This window comes from Syngnathus typhle, linkage group LG1 (assembly GCF_033458585.1).
Source record: "Syngnathus typhle isolate RoL2023-S1 ecotype Sweden linkage group LG1, RoL_Styp_1.0, whole genome shotgun sequence".
NCBI classification, from domain to species: domain Eukaryota; kingdom Metazoa; phylum Chordata; class Actinopteri; order Syngnathiformes; family Syngnathidae; genus Syngnathus; species Syngnathus typhle.
In genome coordinates this window covers 16,933,990-16,951,447 of record NC_083738.1, presented here as the reverse complement: position 1 = coordinate 16,951,447, position 17,458 = coordinate 16,933,990, and the positions used below count along the sequence as shown (strand labels likewise).

The 17,458-nt window shown below is 41.1% G+C and overlaps 1 protein-coding gene across 1 annotated transcript in view; it reads left to right on the top strand.

Annotated features, from left to right (window-relative positions):
* ctnna1 (catenin (cadherin-associated protein), alpha 1) overlaps positions 1-15,349 on the top strand; it is a 41,517-nt gene extending 26,168 nt beyond the window's left edge. Inside the window, exons 14-18 of the mRNA XM_061269419.1 lie at positions 994-1,104; positions 1,618-1,799; positions 4,375-4,480; positions 11,889-12,023; positions 13,755-15,349. Coding sequence (XP_061125403.1) covers positions 994-1,104; positions 1,618-1,799; positions 4,375-4,480; positions 11,889-12,023; positions 13,755-14,045 — 825 coding nt within the window. The 3' untranslated portion in view covers positions 14,046-15,349. The remainder of the gene's footprint in view (positions 1-993; positions 1,105-1,617; positions 1,800-4,374; positions 4,481-11,888; positions 12,024-13,754) is intronic.
* Positions 15,350-17,458: the final 2,109 nt, after the last annotated feature.

Below are 17,458 nucleotides of genomic sequence, written 5' to 3'. Positions count from 1 at the left end.
GAATAAGTGGCAGACTTGTATCACTTAAAAACAGACACACTTTTAAATCCATACAGTGGTCAGGGTCAGACTATTTGTAAAACTGGACTGAAGAGTCGTCCAACAGACACATCACAAAATATGCCCTCCAGACATTCAAGTTCAATATGTTGGAGAGCATCATATGAGAAAAACTGTAATGTCCAGCGTGACTGTTACAAAGACGAGTAATGTACGTACCAAGAAGCCTTGTAGTTTGACCAGTATTGTTGAAAATGATCAGCTACTGCATGCCTCATATAGATAAAATACAATGACGCAAATCATCCAAGTTATCACTTGTATGAAACATTGCTATGCTGACAAAACTTTTTTAAGTGCAGACTAGTATTGACGCTGCTAAAAAAGGCAGGGGTGGTGCGTTTTGCTGCCAAACATGAGCTCCCGTTTGTGAGCCTCCCACGTTCATCTGTTGCTCAGGCCACGGCAGTTGTTATCTCCGCCCCTCCGAAAACCATTGTCTGTCTTGAAAGAGACGCCTGTGAGTCAGTGCAGATTTGTACCTGAAAACATATCCATATTCCTTGCACGACAAGAAATTTACTGCACTCCATAAAACAATAGCCCTCCCATTTAAGCTACTCCAAAGTAGTTTACAATGGGAGGTTTCGAGCAACTTAGTAAGTAAAGCATACTGATAATCATCTCTTAGACCTTTTTTTTTTCATTCTTTTGCTATTGTAGCCTCACAAAAGTTCACAAGTAATTGAGTTATACTATGTTTTAATGTTTGTATGAAAACAGAAGCATGTGGTCGGCTTTATGTTAAAAGATTGCAGCGGCTCAAATTTGAAATAGCTACACTCTGTATTCTGAAGTATTGTGATTCCAGTATGTTTTTGTGCTACCTTATTGTTTCACTTTTCTCGCAGTTTCCGAAACAAAAATCACTAAGATCTAAATGTTTGCATATCACAGTTCTAGACTCTTTTTTTTTTTCCTTTTCTTTTCCAGACCCCAGAAGAGTTGGACGACTCTGACTTTGAAACTGAAGACTTTGATGTTCGCAGCAGGACCAGTGTGCAGACAGAAGATGACCAGTTGATTGCTGGCCAGAGTGCAAGGGTGAGTGTCGAGTTTCTGTTTATAATATTAACAGCACATTGCAGAAGCAGATCACAAACCCATTTAACAGCATCAAACCATATCTTTTAAGTTGAGGAACAGTGCCAAAATGCAAAAGACGAACGTCCTAATTATGCCATTCCCATATTGATTGTTAATACAGAGACTTGTGCGGCTTTGATTAATTAATCAATCAATCCACAAAGCCTGTGCTAGCGTTTTGCTCACCTCGTGGGGAATTCCATATGCGCATGTGCATTAGCATCTATGTGGCAGCTATGTTATGACAGTGACATATGATGGCTAACGAGCAAGTTTTGATTTCAGAAGTCAATAAAAAAATAATTTGTTCTACTAGTTAGGGAAGTGCTAACAAAAAAAAAGCCTGCAATATTTCAGTTGTAAAACCAAGTGATCTCCCATAGCACCATGCTGGTGAATTGTGTAAACCTTAACACTACAAAAACAGTGTGCTGTTTTAACCTGTTATCCCCCAACTATCCTCTGCTCCAGGCTATCATGGCTCAGTTGCCACAGGAACAGAAAGCAAAGATAGCAGAACAAGTCGCCAGCTTCCAGGAGGAGAAGAGCAAGCTGGATGCCGAGGTATCCAAGTGGGATGACAGCGGCAATGATATCATTGTTTTGGCCAAGCAGATGTGCATGATCATGATGGAGATGACAGACTTCACCAGGTGAGTTTGACTGTTGAGCATCTCGTTCTATTCCTCCAAAACAAGTAAAAGTGCCTGTTCCATGGACACTTCAACTGGCCAAGAGAGAAAATAAATGCCTGAGATTACTCGGTCAGGGAATGAGTAGTAACCCAATACTTATTCTGTCTTTTGCTTATAATTATTGAGACAGGATATTTACCTGACATACTACAGAGTCCAAATATACATGGATTTTATTAGACAGTGACAATTCATGCATACAAACGCAGAACCTCAGTTGTGCTTGGCAGAACAAAATCTGTTAAGAGAACAAAGACGAAATGAAATCACATAGCAGATGGGGGGGCACACGAAGGATTTGGTGGGTGAATATATACGTTCATAATATTCCCTCTCGCCTGTATGGTATAGTAGCACACAGCAGAAGGTCAGTTGCTGGCTAATTCCACCTTCGCCCAAATGATTGCCCCTTCAACCTTGAGCTGGCACAATGCCCTGCCAAGGATAATGCTCTGTGAGGTAATTGATCTCGACCTCTTGTGACAAATCTGCAGAGTGAGAGTGATTCTTGTTGATGGCTGTCTGTTGGCCCTCATGAATAAAGCATTTGTGACTCGGAAACATTCGGTATATTTGGAGCCCACCTGATATAGCATTTTGGCTGACGGGGCATGGCTTGGTCATACGTGACTGACAAACATCTTGGAGCCTGCAACACCTTCAGTCCTTAGCTCTTTCTACTCGCCATGAAAATCTGTCCTCTCGTCAAAGGGGCTTTATTTTTGAGTGACCTGACAACTGTTAAGTACTCTTCTGGTCAGGCAGAATTTTCACCATGTCATTTAGTGCTGTGCAATATGGACAATATTTTAGATCACAATATAGATAATTTCATATTAGATCTTGAAAATTACCGTATTTGCCGCACCACGAGGCACACTTAAAACCTTTAATTTTCTCAAAAACCGAATTTATTAAGGTGTCCCTTTTGTGTGGACCAAAATCCGTAAATGTTGATATGGAGACGCGATGAACCATTCAGAAGACATTACGTTTTACGTATATCAGGGCATTAAACCAATCAGGACTATACGTAGAATCCGTACCTTCGCCGCCATTGATGAATGAATACTATTGGTTTGTGCAAAGCAAACAACATTAGGACCCTCAAAAATGGCATCGCCAAAGAGAAATGCTTACGAGGCACAATTCAAGCAAGCTTTCTGGAAAGCCGGGATTATTGTCGAAGAGCAACGTGACAACGACGGGGCAACGGCGAGAGGGAACTTTTCCTGTTTAATAGCAAACTTGCCCAACTGTTTAGTTGGGATAGATTCTTGACCCTTTTTTTGTTTTTTGATTTACCGTAAATCATACGCCGGTGAGCACCGTGTGTGGATTAAGCACAGAAAAGCACCCGCAATTGAGTCTGCGCCTTTTAACTCGACTCCTTATGGTGCGGGAAATACGCTACATGAACCTGACGACTAAAAATGGCAGAAAATGAAATGTTTTGAATGTCTACTTTTAGAAACACAAATTTGTTACCTTGTGCTGAAGGCCCCCTGTGGTGTCTCAGTCTGAACACTAAGGCACTCTGTAAAAGGAGTCTAAATATAAGAGATCAAGTGCCAGTAAACATTTGGATGCTGTGTTGGCGCCGTGTGCCAAGCTATGAATGAAGAGCATAAGAAAGAGATCTAGGACAGCTTCTTGAGAATACCACACACCAGCCAGACCCAACTGTTGGGATCATGAAGCACTCGCATTGATGAGACCAATTTCCAAGTTGTGGATCATTTGGCTCATGCGCTGAGGAAGAAGGCAGATAGCCCCAAAAACTAATGCGAATCGCAGCATATATTGGTCATCGCCTTTCCGAATGCATCGAGCAACCTGTTCCCTCCCAGAGCCATGCCTGTCTGAGCTTTGCTTCACAATCGATCAGGGAATAGCCCCAGCTAGAGCAACATGTCATTGAGCAGTATGCTGCGCCGCGGTCCCCTCTTTGCTTGTAAAGCTCGCCCCGCCCCCTTATACCACGCGAGAGAAACTGAATTTAAACAAAAATAACAATAAAAAATTATTGTAGCATCGGCACTTTATTTTCCTATGATATGTCAAATATTGGACAGGACTAGTGTGATTGTGATATTTCACGACATAGATCTACATATTAAACGGACACAGTAGTTTATCCTTTTGCTGTGTGCTGTTGCGGCAGACTGCAGTATTCTCCTTTTTGCTGTGCTGTTGCGGCAGACTGCAGTATTCTCCTCTGTCGTCTCCACCATATTACAGCAATCACTTTTCTTTTTGTATAATACTGTTCTTAGAGCATATGGGGGTGTTTTTGGGCGTTTTTTTTCCCCCCAAAGTAGTTACAGTCAAGTTGTCTCTTGCCAAATGTGTCCAGAAGTCCCTTGTGGAAAAATGGGGACGGAGGATTTGGGGAGAGCAAAACTGATTTTCTAACTAGGGGAAACCAACCTCTGAAACAAATCAAATTCATGTCATCGCCAGTGTACAAAAACAAACATGTGATACAGTACAATCCAGCTTTATTTATGAGCTTTAAATTGTTCCTCCACAGGGGCAAAGGCCCATTGAAGAATACTTCTGATGTCATCAGTGCTGCCAAGAAAATTGCAGAGGCAGGATCAAGAATGGACAAGTTGGGTCGCACCATTGCCGACAATGTAAGTTCCTTTTATGCCCAAACCCCGGAGGTTTTTACATAGCTCTCCATTGTTCTAGTGACATATTTCATATTTGGATAGTGCAAAAACAGGGCTCATTCGCTGATCAATTTTGTTTTACACGGTCCTCCCTAATTTCACAAAGGGAGTCCTGATTTGCTGTGATTTGTGTTATTCATGTTATTCATGAAGACACCCTTATTTCTCGTATTTCTCTCAAAAGAAACTCCTTCCCTTTTCCGAGTCCTTTTGTCTTCCTTTCACTTAAATACTTGCACCGTACTATTCCTCAAGGAATCACTACCTTCTTGCAATCCCATTTTATTGTATTCCTATATTCTAAATACGTTTGTATAAGACTTGCATAAGATAAGGGCTGTGCAGTTGATATGCGCTTTACGCGTGATCATTTTAACAACTCTTCAAAGACACCAAACAATTCTGCAGTCTGTCATACTAATCTATTCTTACCAGTTTTTGACTTCATTTCATTTGAATAGTTTCAATTTAAAAGAGCTGTGTTTGCTGTTTGTTCTTTGTATGCCTCACTGACACAGTTTGAAGATGCTTATTCACATTAATGAAAGCCGCGCTATCCCCCAAAGAAAACAGATGGACAACTGTGCAGGTGTGAGTGTTTGCATATCAGTACATCCTGTGTATTAGACTTGGGTGGCTAGTTTATTCTCCCCACCACCCCCCACCCCACCTCACTTGCCATTTGTGTTCAACTAATTTACGTGAGCACAGTCTGTGCTTTTCAGACTAGCGTTTGAACAAATGAATGGATACTCCTCGGGCCCAAAGTGCATCTACCTTACACAGCTCAAACAACTATGTGACACTCATAACACAGCCTGTCATATTTAGGCTAAACATGCAAGAATGAGAGATTGGAATATGAAGGTAGAGAGAATAGACAGTGTATTTCTGTGGAGAGAGGAACGTCCCTCCTGAGACATGAAACCATTAAGTGTGCTTTGCCCTTTTAATTAGCAATATAATTGCTAGGTGGCGCTTTCTAAACTGCTTGCATTTATTCACAGTATATGTATATTTAGGACATTGCTCTAACAAAGCACGGTGATGCCGCAGGCCTGCTAATAGCAAAAGGCGTGTCTGTCGTGCATCATGTCTGCATACCCCATCAGCAATAGTTAAGCGAATCACCACTAAAATGTATACATACTGACAGAAGAGTAAAGGCAATGCTCGGCCTGCTCATTAACCTAGCCATATTAATCACATGGACTCCATGCTTCTGGAAGAAGGGACCTATGAGATTTTACTCCTCATATAAAACATCAGCAGATGGCCCCACATTAATGACGGAGCTTCTCAACCCTCATTCTCCTTCCTAAGACTTTGTTCTACTCCATTGTTTCATGTGATTGCAGTAATCTGGGAAATGCATGTGCTTTTGGTAAATTTGGGTGTTTTTTGAAACATTATAACGTTTAGTGGGCCCTAATTAAAATGGAAAGAACAGACACTTAGAGATAAGCGGTATGGGTCAGTGTTGTCTGTAAGGTCTGCGCTGCAGTATATTAGGAATTTATGACCCCCCTATGCAGGGCAACTTGGAATACTATCAGTCTGCTGGTAAACAAGTAATGCGGTGTAATTGAGATTTATCATCATTAATTATCTTCCTCACTATGCGTTCTAACTTGTCTGTTTCTTGCCTATAACTTGTCTGTTTCTTGCCTGTTTGACAATTAAGGATGCATACGAACAAATCTGTGTGTATTAGGGTTGGCTGATTATAAAAAAAAAAAAACACACACAATTATTTTGATTGAGAATGAAATCACATTTCAAAGTCAAAGTCTGCTTTATTGTCAATCCCTTCATATGTCAAGACACACAAAGGAACCAAAATTCCGTTTCTTCTATCCCACGGTGACGAGACATAGTACACAATAGGCATACAAGTAGACGACACAAAATAAAAACAAGGCACAAACGATGAATAAATAAGAGTGATGAATAATAAATAAATAAATAAATAAATAACATAATAAATAACATAATGAATAAGAGGAGCAAAACTGAGCCAGTGTGCATACAGCAGACAGGAAGCATAGCGCAAAGTACAGGACGCTACGCAGAAAGGGGGAGAGAGTTCAGGATCCTAACTGCCTGGAGTATGAAGTTGTTGGTGAGTCTGGTGGTGCGGGAGCGCAGGCTCCTGTACCTCTTCCCAGAGGGCAGAAGATCAAACAAAGAGTGAGCAGGGTGACTCACATCACTCACAATCGTGGTCGCCTTACGGGTGAGATGGGAGGTGTAAATGTCTTTCACGGAGGGGAGTGAAGCACCAATAATCTTACCAGCCGTGTTCACTATGCGCTGCAGGGCCTTCATGTTGTAGTCAGTGCGGCTACCACCCCAAACAGCAATACAGCTGGAGAGGACGGTCTCAATGGTGATTCACCAGAAGAGTGACATATAAAATTGCTAGGCAACCACTATGGTGGATTCGAGGTACCTTCACAACCTTGGGAAACACCATTCTGCACAATAATTGTTGACGATAACATTTTAAAAATAGAAAGAAGCCAAAATCACAATTAAAAATTCGATTAATCGTCCAGCCCTAGTGTGTTGTGTGTGTGTGTGCAAACAAGCTTTTATCCTCATGATGTATGCTGACAAACATGGTGTACTTTTCCAATTTGCATTCAATCAGTAGAGATTTATAGTGATCCATGAGCTACGTTGCTGGACAGCGTCTAATCCTGGCTCTGGCTTGAGGTGCTTAACAGTAGGCAGGGTTGTAAATTACCCACTGCATTGGAGAAGCAAAATCACCCAATGAGCCCCATAAATTCTCAGAGGCTCAGCAGTTCAAGGGTCATCTTTCAGCCAATTGGAGTTTTGTCCAACTAAGAGCTCACTGTATTTGTTGGTTGAGACATTTGTCAATGTGCAATTGATTGTTCTGAAAGGTGTTCACGGATGTTCTCCCTAGCGGCTAGCTGCTAAGCCACATACTCCGTATAGGCCGGCAAGAGCTGTCGCGTTACTGTTCTCAGGCAATTTAACAGGAGAAAATGAAATGCCGACAGACTGATAATGATTGTTTTGCAATAAACCAGGCTTACGCAAATGTGCAGATTTAGCTAACATAGTAACATTAACCCTTGCATTCCTTTGTGTTGTTGGTTTGTCCCGTTCTCACTAAACGGAGCAAGTCTGTAAACAGTGTAATGGAGCTTACTCAGCAGTATTTCTTATTTTTGCACGTGACATCATAGAATAATGGACAGTAACAATGTTGTGTAAATGCCATTGTTTGCATTAGCTTCACTTTGATTTGCACAAATAGTTTATGAACAAACCCGAATGGGGGGGGGGGGGACCTCCTTGGTTGACTTGTGTGTGGCACTCAACAGGTTTGTTGACAGTGGGTCATTAGAATGCAGTTGCAACAGTAAATATTGGAAATTGGCATTTCCTCTGGGTGAAGCATCTTAAAGGTCAGCAGCTCTGCCTCTTTCTGTGGCGTGTAATAGAATTCACCAAAACTGTGTGGCATTACCGATGATTGGACCTGACCTTCCTGATCATCATTTATGTCATGGACATTAGCCAGTGTGTGGCACAGTGAATCCTTTTGTTCAACATGGGACTCTGTCATTCTTTCTACATTATCTCTATATTGGCTGTCATTTTACAGTTAGGACAGTGGTTCCCAAGCTTTTTATACCAATTTCCGCCCCAACAAATGCCCAGATATTAAAGTACCACTATTCAAGATTCAAGTTTGAGCGTGCCAAACAAGGAATTTGACTTCGGTAAAAACACACCCTCTGTTCAACATTTAGGTGACTAACAACACTCAGGACGTGTGAATAATGGCAAAAACAGTGTAGACAAATTCAAAAAGGTGTGAAGAGCAGGATGTTATTCCACGGTAATGAATCTGAGACTCTATGAGTGGTGTGAGTTCATCAGCGCAACAGCCTGGGGGAAGAAGCTGTCTCTGTGTCTGCTGGTTTTGGCGTACCGCGCTCTATAACGCTGTCCGGAGGGGAGTAGTTCAAACAGACTGCAACCTGGGTGAGAAGGGTCTGTAGAGATGTTCCTTGCATGTTTCCTGGTCCTGGACAAGTACAAGTCTTGGATAGATGGGAGGTTGATTCCAATGATCTTTTCTGCAGTTCTGATTGTCCGTTGTAGTCTGTGCTTGTCTTGTTTGGAGGCTGATCCAAACCAGACAGTGATGGAGGTGCAGAGGACAGACTGGATGATGGCAGTGTAGAAGGTCTTCAGAAGCTCTCGCGGCAGGTTGAACTTCTTGAGCTGTCTCAGGAAGTACAGCCTCTGCTGGGCCTTCTTCCGGACAGAGTCTATGTGGCCAGTCCATTTCAGGTCCCGAGAGATTGTGGTTCCCAGGAACTTGAAGGTGTCTGTGGAGAGAATAGTATTACTGCGGATAGTGAGGGGTAAAAGTGGTGAAGGGTCTCGCCTGAAATCCACTGTCATCTTCACGGTCTTGAGCGGGTTCAGCTCCAGATGGTTTTGGCTGCACCAGTGGACCAGCCGCTCCACCACCTGTCTGTACGCAGTCTCATCACCGTCCTGGATCAGTCCGATGAGAGTGGTGTCGTCTGCATGCTTCAGGAGGTTCACAGGAGAGTCACCTGAGGAGAAATCATTGGTGAAGAGAGAGAAGAGCAGTGGGGAGAGGACGCACCCCTGAGGGGCTCCAGTATTGGTGGTCCGGGTGTCAGATGTGATGCCCCCCAGCCTCACACGCTGTCTCCTGTTGGTCAGGAAGCTGGTGATCCACTGACAGGTGGAGGCAGGCACCGCAAGCTGGATGAGCTTCTGTTGGAGGATGTCAGGAGCGATGGTGTTGAACGCCATCATATGACGTCATTGTGAACACTAAAGTACAGTACTATAGTAGGCACAAATGTATATGAAAAAAAGAGCTTCAGTCATGAATGAACAAAATTTCATAGAAGATTGTCCACAAATGTGTAAAAACAGTTTGATGATGATGAAATACAAATGCATTAATCCTAGAAGTTAAAAACAACTAAATTGTACTCAGGGATTTTTTTAAGTGGTACTCATGCCACATGTTGAATGACGGTTCAATGTTATAAAGAAAAACTGAAAGAGCCACCAACCAAGGGTGAAGCACATGATAGTCTGGCTTGTGACAGTACCAAGTGGTGGACTTTGTCTTGTCTACTCTCCAAAAATGCCGACCAAGCAAGTTAATGGTAAATGCAAAAGTTTGTCCTCATAAGAAAAAGCCTGATTAAGGAATCGGTTGGAGAAGTTAATTTGATTTCATAAAACTATTATCATCTCTATCTCATATTTCTTTTCATTTTCTGGACAGTTTTCTTTTTTTTTTTTTAAATAATTTCAGCGGTAGGTTCTTTTTAATGTAGTGTTGTGTATTGGCACTAATTACCCCAGAGCACAGTTTCACTGTGCAATTCCATTTGATGTATTTTTAGGCTTGCTTGATTAAATCTTTTAGATTATATTGATTATGCTACTGGCATGATCAACCAGGTAGTGTCCTAATGTGTAGAGTGGGTGACGTGTCGCAGCACTGCTGCGCTGGCCCGGGCGGCCCGAGGTCCTCCTCGATGGCTTTGTGACAGGAGGGCAGCTGACTTGGCCGGAGTCGAGCAACGCCGAGTGGAGCTTGCAATGTGGTTCACAACGCACTGTGCATACTTGTTGGGTGGCCGCCTCTGTCGCCACCCGAGTGGAGTTGATCATCCACTTAGCTGAGTATCATTTGCCGCCTGCTAAAAGGGTTGTCATCCACGTTTACCGTAAAGTGTCTCTATGTGGCTGACTTAATCCCCACTCGGACTGTTCCTGGCTTGCTGGTGAAGTGGTACCGGTGTCCCCCTTATGGATGCATTCTACAGAAGGTCTTGTGCTGTAAGATATGAAAGACAGGAGAAAGCCTATTGGAACATCTTTAATTGAACTCTTAGCAATTACGAATATTTCCATTCGTCTTTTTGGGATCATTTCAAACAATCGCACGTTGTACAATAAACTTAGTCAGAATGCAAACTACAGCCTCCGAATCCCGCCCAGGTAACCACACCAGCCTACATTTTGCATTATCCAAACAATCTTTGGGGATCTTGTCGCTTGTCCGTAATTTCTGTATGCACTTGTCACAGTGCGCGGAGCCTCGCAGAGTGAAGCCAGCAGCTGAGCACGAGCACAAGTGATGCTTTCACAGAGCTCTGCTCTCAGCCGTCTGAATTCTTCCCCAAGCCCTTATTAGCATGGCTGCTGCATTCAGCCTCATTTCAGTTCTTGCCGAGTGTGTGTATGTTTGCACACACGCACGCACACAAGTATAACCTCGCACTCAGTATCCGTGCAAGCTGCAGTTGAATCCTTGTGTTTCTCTTCTCCCTAGTTGGATATCGCTCTTATTTACTTCTCCATACGGTTTCCCCTCTGGCTCACTCTTCGTCCTCATGCTTTCTCTCAAGTGCTTGTCTTCAGTTTTATGTTTTTGGTTCAGCTCCGCTTTTTAACCCTCCCATTTTCTTCCTCCTGCCATCTATGTATTTGTCCTCATCTGTAAGATGATCAACCCCCTCCTTTCCCCTCATCTTTTTTAATTATTTTATTTCATGGGTGGTGAAGTATTACATATCCCTCTTCTCCACTTGGACCATATTTCTATTAGTCAGGAATAGATAGTGATGATGAAAGAGATTCAGCCCATTTCATTCATAGCAACGCAGGGCTTCTGTAGGCTTCCCAGAAAAAGCTACAAAGGAATACGTATACATTTGAAGTACGACAAATGTGCTCATCCAACATGTCACTTCGCAGTGTTGGATGGAAGAGCTCTCACCGTCTCTTTAAAAAGTAACATTTGGTGCCATTATAACCTCTTATCCTGCTGAATATACCTATTAGCGAACCCCACGTTGTTGCATATTTAATGGAAGGTTGGTTTTCAGTCAGATGACGGAAACTTTTGTCATCTGACCTTTCTGCTAAAAATACTCAGTGTTAATTGTTGATTGTCAGAGCTCTCTAATAATTTACAAATTGTCAATGAATGTATGCTTTCATCCTGCCATGTTCCCACAAACAAATGGCTTGAGAGATTTATTCAATTAAAATGGTAGCCAGTATTTTCAATTACCACATTTTAAATTGTAGTATTTTTGTATTCAAAGTTGTTGACACCTATAGCTAAATAATCTGTAATAAAATGTGCATACTGATTATTCCACTTGGTGTTTTGAGTTTACCATTTTGGCTCTGAGCCTGTTCCCGATGTGGGCCTCTCCCATACCTCTCATGCTGCAGTGCCGCCAAGCCATCTTCAAAGTTTGTGTATGTGCGAGCGTCGCAGATTTGTTAACGGCGTTGTCATTGTGTCTTGCAGTGTCCGGACTCAACCTGTAAGCAGGACCTGCTCGCCTACCTGCAGCGTATTGCCTTGTACTGCCACCAGCTCAACATCTGCAGTAAAGTCAAGGCCGAGGTTCAGAATCTGGGAGGAGAGCTGGTTGTCTCAGGGGTAAGTACACCATCGTTTTAATCATAGGCACCAGGGGGCCATCTATAATTTACGCTCCTCAATGTGCTCAGCCACCAAAGTAACTGAGGAGTAGGGGAGCAGTTGAATGACCTAAGAAATAAGCCTAACCGTTGGTGAAATGTTTTGACAACCCCTGCGAGAAAAGCAAAGTCAAGTGTGAAAGTCTCTTGGATAACCTACTGAATCCCAAAGAGGAAGACGGCAAAGAATCCAAATCATTCAGGAAAAGAGCTTTTCAAATGCCACTCTTCCTCACGTACCTGTGTTGTCGCGTCAGAACAGCAAGTTGATAGAGCGGTCCTCGGTTGCTTCCGCTCCTTTCACATGAAATAGGTAGATTTGACATCAAGTCCTTTCTGAATGTAGTGGCTTTTAACAACACTTGCCGTAACGTATCAGTTAATCTGTTCAAGAATCAAACGATTACCTTTTGAACTCGGCAGGGAATGTTTTCTGTGATATTTTAAGTGGGCTTGAAAGACGATGGAGAAAAGCAAAATTGCCACCGCTTATTTCTATGATGTCGACTGCATAATACGTAGGTTGCGCTTTAGAAAGATGGAGTAAAATGTGATCAAGAAATGTTTTCCAAAAATACTGAAATATGCCTTCGGCAATAATGCTTGTGGCCGAAGATATATATATATAAATAAACCCCCACTCCCTAATACTGTAGATGGCAAAGAAGGAATTCTAGTTGGATTTGAAACGTTCCCTTACCTTGACTAAAACCTTTGCATTGCATTGTGGCCAAAGGTAGAATCCTACTCTTGTATTGTGTGTTTTGCGGCTGTAAATGGTAAATCCTTTTGTGGCGGATTCCGCATGCTAAATTAGTCAGCTCGCCAGCTTGGGAGACAGTCACTTTGTTCCCAGAAGAGGCAACAGCAAACTAACAATACATCGGCGTCACGCATTAGTTGCTGTGACTAGTGCAACTTCTCGTCTTCCATCTCCCTTTAATTTTCTCTTGGCAGTTGGCAAATACTTTTTGTGCATTAGCATGCGTTAGTGTGATTGTACTCGCGAGCGACTTAGTCTGAAAATACTGTAACTGTACTGTCGCCCTAAGTTTCCTGTTTTAAAATGATCATGAACTTTTTTCCTCTTTGTCATCGCTCTGATATATTTACAGATTTGCTAACTTTCCGCTTTTAAAGCATTTGAACTGTTAAGGCTACCTTCTTATGACACGCTTTTTAGTCACGGTTTTCCACTTGAACTACTACAGTTGTTACGTTGGTTTGGTTGAATTGGTGCCACTTTATATTGACTAATCGCAAGGGTGTAATTGCTTTGTTTGCTAGAAAACAGACATTGCCTCCACGCGTGCACCATTTTCAGGATGAGCAATGTTTACAGGGTTGTTAAAGCGTTAATTAGCCACTTGCCAGCCAACCTGATTTTAATAGCAAGCCTCTGTGCATGAAATAATGAATCCCCTTTCAGCGAGGCTGACAGGCGACTGCGCTTTCACACTTAGCATAAGTGTCACCAATGTCTTGGAGGCTTTTAAATAGTTGGAATTAAATTAGTCTGACCTTTTTATCTTTTCGGCAAATCCTCGCATATGTTTATATGTCAAAATGTGAAAAGGTTGTTGATTGCCGGTTCCAAACAATGACGCCTTTGTTTTCCAACATCTCAGAGGCTAACTTTTTTTTTTTTCACCTTTCACGCTCTCTTTCTCTCTTGTTTTCACACAAACAGTTGGACAGCGCCATGTCCCTCATTCAAGCCGCAAAGAATCTGATGAACACCGTGGTGTCCACCGTGAAGGCGTCGTACGTCGCCTCCACCAAGTACCAGAAGAACAAAGGTATGGAGGCTCTCAATATGCCCGCCATTTCCTGGAGGATGAAGGCACCTGAGAAGAAACCTCTGGTGAAGCGAGAGAAGCAAGATGATGGCCAAACTAATCGGGTCAAGAGATCCTCTCACAAGAAGCACGTCAACCCCGTGCAGGCTCTGAGCGAGTTTAAAGCAATGGATAGCATCTAGTGCCTCCCTCATTTTTGTTTTTGAATAGAGATCAAGCTTGTCATTTTATTAAAGAGAGCTTTTAACCTTTTTTCAACCCGATATTGTAATCATTCTGTTGGTCCATGTGTACGCGTCTGCCTCATCTCAATTCCAGATGACTGCTGTATACTGTCTTGCGTGGAAAATAGTAAAGGATCAATTGGACAGAAGTGTTTTGTTTTGTATTTTCCAATTTATTTTCTGTTCTGTATGTATGACCTAATTCCACAAGGCAATTCTCATTTCTTTGTATTATTACCATGCTGGGGTTCTCTGGTGTTTTTCATTGTCTGTACCACAAATAACTATGCAAACTCCCAATGGCCTTATTTCAACTCGAGCAATAATGTTTGGAGCATGTGGGGCGAATGTGTGACTTGAATGTGTCATGGCCCAACTGTAACAAGCCAAAGTTTGTACTATAAATTTGTACCTGTTAACACCGGATGACAGATTTGTCATCTCTGACACATTTTTTACTTTTTTTGTTTTCTCGCTGTTTTGTTCAGCAATGCAGCCTTTTTACACGGCCTTGTAACCAAGAGCATTTAAGACCAACAGATCTGCCCTTTCAGGGCAGCTCCGAGCATTTGAGGCTCATTGATGAAGTCTTATAAAACCCAGTCGGCCAAACAATCAGTGAAATTCGCCTGTTCTCTGCAGAGAAGTGCCAAGCGTTATTTTCTGTCAATGAGACCAAGCTCCACCATCTTAGAATGGGTCTAAATTGAGGTATCAATACGTTGCTCGACTCAGCCTGGGAGGAAGGCACGAAAAGAAGCGGGGTTCCTCCCTAATGACTTGTTTTCTATTCCTTGTTCTAAATCTTGAGAGCTGGTCTAGATTTATGTGGTAAACTTAGCTTTTGGAAGCATTAAAGCAACTCGTAATGTGTTAAAGCTTTAAAAATGGTCACGTTTTGATGGCATTGTGAGACTTTGAAGGTTTCAAAAAGTGTGGTTTAGTTTTCCATTCAAACTTGTTTTTGGCATCAGTGAACTAATCCTGCATTTGTGCTCAAACACACACACACACACACATCACTGAGCATGTTTTTTCCCTCATCATCACAAAGATCCCATCTAACACCACCCTTCCCTCCTTGGATTGCATTTTGCTGTACGTATCCGATTTTGAAATAGATATAAGTAAAGTACTTTGCTGTGCATTGCGTTTTCTTTTTTTTTTTCTTTTATATATAGCTGACCTGTTAGTAGACAGAATTTATGTGCCTGCTCTGTATTTTGATCAGCAACTGAATAAAACCATCCCCCCCAAAAAAATGTTTTCAACTCAATTGATTTCAAGCTTCATTGTGCTGCTAAATTGTTGTCAAATCTTAAATCGTGACGGAAAATATTTGTTTACTTTAATTGAAATCGTTTTTCCCCAGTAGATTTTTTTCTGTCATTTGCGTTACAAAGTGGACTATTTTTTTTATTTATTTTTTTAAAATTGTGACATGTCACATACTGCTTTCATCTCGCCACTATCTCGAGAGCTCGTCTTTGCCTTTCCATCTTACAGGCACTAAATTTCCTCTGAACATCAAACAGCTCTTGTAATAATCAAGAAACAACTGCTTGATTGGATGTCTTAGTTTCAATCATTTAAAGCAGCACCATGCTATTCATGTCAAATGATTTTAGGACTAATCCAGACGTTACATCTTTAGGCATTTTGTACTTGAAGAGAATTGGTATGTGTTGGCGAAAGGCTGGTTTAATATGCTGGGGCAGACCTAATTAGCAAGACGTGTGTGTGTGCATGTTTGAGTGTTATTTCATCTCCGACCCAGCATTAATGGCGAGGACTCCAGTCCCAAAATTCAATCTCATTTGTATTCATTTGCTTGAATATCATTTTAAAATGTACATAATCCGGCGCTTCATCTACGTTGTTCTTAATGAGTGTCCACGTAGGAGTTAAATCTCTCGCTTGAGTAATATCTATTGTGGTTTGAATATAAGCAACGCACAGATTATTTTTTTTGCACAATTTGTCATAATCCGATGACCGGGTTTATAGTCGTTTTGGATTTTTTATTTTTTTTTAAAACGTTTATTTCGAACAAATACAGAAAGAAAAAATACAGAAAAATGATAACTCCATAGTACAATAGAACATAAAAGATATTGCATTATAATTTTCCTTTAGCGTAAAATCATATTTGTTCAAAAAGGGAGTAGAAGGAAGCCTAAGTTTATCTGACTCTACCCCATGTAACTATGTTTGTTCGATTCTGTCAAGAATTTGTCCATAGTCAATATATTAAAGAGAATATATATATATACTATATATTTTCTTAAGATAAATACAAAAGCAACTTAAACAACTTCACAGCATGCGACGGTATCCCGTCAATATTTTGTCCTTATACATTTTTTTAAATTAAGGTAAGGTACTACAGTTCTTTAATTCTTCACTGCTGGTGTTCCATAATTCCACACCTCTAACTGTTATACAATGTAACTTTAAGTTTGTTCTCACTAAATCTCTTTTAAACATACGTGTTCCTCTTAAATAATAGGTACTTTCCCTCCACTCAAACAACCTCTGGATACTGTTTGGTAATTGATTATTTTTTATTTTGTACATGAGTTGGATGGTTTTAAAGTCGACCAGGTCGTTATATTTCAGTGAGTTCAATTTAATAAAGAGAGGGTTAGATGGTTCTCTATAATCAGCATTATTTACAAGTCGTATTGCTTTTTTTTGAAGAATGAAGATTGGATCTGTTTGTTTTGTATGTATTGCCCCACACCTCCACACAGTACATAATGTATGGGAGTATGAAGGAGCAGCACAAGGAATATAATGATGACTGATTTATAAGGTCTTTTACTTTATATAATACTGCTAGTGATTTTGAAATTTTTGATTTGATATACATTATATGTGGTTTCCAACTTAATTTCTTATCTATAAGCACTCCAAGAAATTTTACTCATTTACTCTTTCTATTTCTATATTATTTATTGTAAGAATTTTGTCTGTGTTGGTCGGACGGTTTCTAAATGTAATATACTTTGTTTTACTTAAATTTAGTGTTAGTTTGTGTCAAACCAACTCTGTAATTTTTCCGTTTCAATACCCACAGTATCCAATAGTTGATCCAGGTCCTCCCCACTGCAAAGCAGGTTTGTGTCATCTGCAAAAACTACGGCCTTGAGTAACCTGGAGACCTTGCATATTTCATTGACATACAAAATAAATAACAAGGGGCCTAATATTGAGCCCTGAGGAACACCACACTTTACCTGCTTTTGTTTTGATTTATAGTCCATAAATTGCACATATTGAGTCCTGTTTGATCAATAACTGTTTAACCAAGTGAGTGACATACCTTGTATCCCATATCTTTCAAGTTTTGTTAACAGTATTTCATAATT